Here is a 2,986-nt window from a genome sequence, read left to right on the forward strand (position 1 = left end):
AAAGAAAAAGACAAAATCTGCAATTCAGCCCTCCACTATTTAGAACCTTGACTTCAAACACAGAGTGGAGGGCTCCCCTGGTGGCGCAGTGGTTGAGAGTCCGCCTGCCGATGCAGGGGACACGAGTTCGTGCCCCGGTCCGGGAAGATCCCACATGCCGCAGAGCGGCTGGGCCCGTGAGCCATGGCCGCTGAACCTGTGCGTCCAGAGCCTGTGCTCCGCAAGGGGAGAGGCCACAAGAGTGAGAGGCCCGCATGCCGCAAAAAACCAAAACAAAACAAAACAAAAAACAAAACAGAGTGGAGAATCTTCCTCTGACTTCACTCAGGGCTGGAGAGGCTGCTGGGCATGACACCAGAGCTGCCACTGGCCATGGCAGAAGTATTAGCCCCTGCGGCAGCTCTGGCCTGGGCTCTCTCTTTCTCATCTCTCAGAGCTTCCTCATACCAGGGTGAGAATGCAGTGGGGTCAATCTCATTGATCTTGGCAAAAAACTCCAGGACTTTCACCTTGCTGGTTTCAGCGTGGGCCCTTGGACCCCACAGGAACTCGTAGTGTGGAGGATCACTGTTGGGCACCTGCTGGTACTCCAGGTACTTTTCCTCCACCAACTCTTTGGTGATGAGCTTCTTGGTCTCCCTGAAATCCTTCTGCCCAGCATACATCCCCAATAACAGTCAGCACTTCCCAGATTTTCTCCTCAGGAGCACGTTTGCCCTTCATGAAGATCACACCCAGGATAAGGATCAGGATGCCGGTCTTGGGAACACCCTGGGCATCACTCAGCATCCCGTTGTAGGTGAGGTCTAGTGCCTTCACGAGCACATAGGAGTGGTTGGGGTCCACTTCCTTCACTTCAATGCCAAAGACAATCTCCATGCACTCACAGGCTTTCCTGAAGATCACAGGGAAGTGGTCCTTGTGCACTTTGATGATATTCCTCAGCATTTCTGCCTTTGTGATGGGCTCCTGTTTTACATACTTGACACTTAAGAACTGAACCAATTCAGCCACCTCATTGTTTAGCATGTCACAGAGCAAGAACTCGGGAGCCTGGGAGGTGCTCACACCCTCTTCTTGGCTGCTGGAGCCCTCATTTGACTTGCTCAGTGGAATGGCTTCGACGGCCATGGAGGAGGAGCGGGCTCCCTGCGAACTCCGGGGAACACTTCGCGTTCCAGCAGCAGGCACAGCCTCTGCGGTGCTCTGGGTCAAAGGAGAGAGCGAGGAGGCAGTGGCCCCCTCCTCCTCAGTTATAGGGACCTGTGCGCCCACCAGGCCCTGAGCCTCTTTTCCGTCCTGAAAGCCTACTTCAAGCTTGTCGCACTGACTCTTCTGTGAAGCATGACGACGCATGCTGGGGGGCAGCAGGCAGGGGTGTGGGCAGAGCGTGGTGATGGCGGCCAATTGATCTGAGGGAGAGAGGAAGAGTGTGAGAAACTCAACCCTGTCAGCTCTGACTGAGGCCATCTTAATATGTCTTCCCTTAGACAGTGCTCTGGGGGGTCCCCTGTCTTCCTGACTGGTCTGTGCCCTAAGGACCAGTGGGAGGACCTGTGAAACTCCTCAGGGTGACACAAGCCCGCTCAGCCTGCAGATTCCAGGTAAGACAGTAGGCTGTGCGAGCTCAGGCACTGTGGTGTCCCCTCTGCTCTGGTGGGGGGGGGGCCCACTGGTCGACATTCAGGGTCCTCACCTTGACTGACTCCAGGCCCTTCCTGGGCTTCCTCCGCTTTGCTCACCCGAGGCACATGCTTCAGACCAAAATCCTCGCTCCCAGGGTTACCTGAGTCCCTATAAGAGGAACTGCGGGGCACCTCAGGCCGCAGACTGCAATCACAATCCCGCCCCCAACCCCCAGCGCTGACAGGAGGGGGAAGGCCGGACTTTGGGATGCTCCCATCGTCCTGGGGTGGATGGTCCCATCAGTGCCCACTCAGAGTCCTCGGCTTTCTCCTGGCCAGGCAGGCCTGCACCCCACCCCTCTGCTGCTCTGAGGCCGAACTCTCAGAACAAGAGCTCACACTCCCGAGACCAAGAGCAGGGCACCGCATTTGGCCACACCTGCCAAGGGCCTCCCTGGGGTGACAGTAAGGGCTGGATGAACGCTGCAGATCCTGCTCTCCTGGAATAGACGGATCGTCACAGTCCCTATCTTAAGGCCTGGGACTCCCCCCTCTGTTGACCTGAGGTCACCCTCCTTAAACCAAGGCCTCACTTCCCTGAGATAGCGGAGGAGGAAGCGAAGGGGCACCACACTCCACCACCACTCCCTGTGTCCTCTCATGGCTGACAGCAGGGGCAGGGAGGCGCCGGGACCCATCTGTTCTTCAGCCGGGGGTCCGCCCTGCCCTCCACCTTCCACTTAACTCCTGGCGGAGCCTGAGACTCATCCCTCTGCTGCACTGAGGCTCCGCGAGACCGGAAGGTGGGAGTACATCCTTCCCCTTCAGCTGACCCGAGACTGCATCCCTGAGGCCCAGGCTCCGTCTCCCAGAGACCAGACGAGGGAGCAGGGGCAGTGCAGGGGGCTGGCGCAGCCCTACTTGGGCGTCTCCCGGGGGTGACAGCAGGAGTGGGACGCGGCCAGAGACCCGTCTCTCTGCAGCTGAAGGGCCTCCCTGTCCTAGCCTGTGAGTCCTCACCTCCACTCCTGGCAGGGCTGCGGCTGGGCCTCTCAGGAGAGAGAAGGGCAGGTCCCCGTGGGGCCTCCTGGTCCTCTCAGCCCACCAGGAGCTCCTCGCCATCTCGCCTGGTGGGCCCTTCAGCCCGAGGCCCTCACTGCCCTGAGACCCCGGATGTGGAAACGGGGGAGACAAGGGAGGATTGGCCCGGCCGCCTTTCCCGGGGTCCCCGGGCTGCCAGGAGGGAGCAGGGGGTCCCTGTGGAGGTCCCGCCAGGCTCTGTGGCAGGGCACCCACCGAGCCCTGCCTCTTCTGCCGACAGGGCCGCCCTCTCTCTTCTGCGGCCCGAGCGTGGCCCTCAG

General features: G+C 59.8%; 1 protein-coding gene across 1 annotated transcript; it reads right to left on the minus strand.

Moving 5' to 3' along the window:
* Positions 1 to 320: 320 nt before the first annotated feature.
* Positions 321 to 2,323, minus strand: LOC308609282 (putative MAGE domain-containing protein MAGEA13P; the record flags this gene model as incomplete). Its single annotated transcript, XM_081222983.1, is given in 4 exon segments — positions 321 to 668; positions 670 to 1,412; positions 1,697 to 1,794; positions 2,025 to 2,323. Coding segments are annotated over 4 exon segments (1,488 nt in total).
* Between the last annotated feature and the right edge of the window lie 663 nt (positions 2,324 to 2,986).

Source organism: Mesoplodon bidens (assembly GCF_964165515.1).
Source record: "Mesoplodon bidens genome assembly, chromosome: X".
Lineage (NCBI taxonomy): Eukaryota > Metazoa > Chordata > Mammalia > Artiodactyla > Ziphiidae > Mesoplodon > Mesoplodon bidens.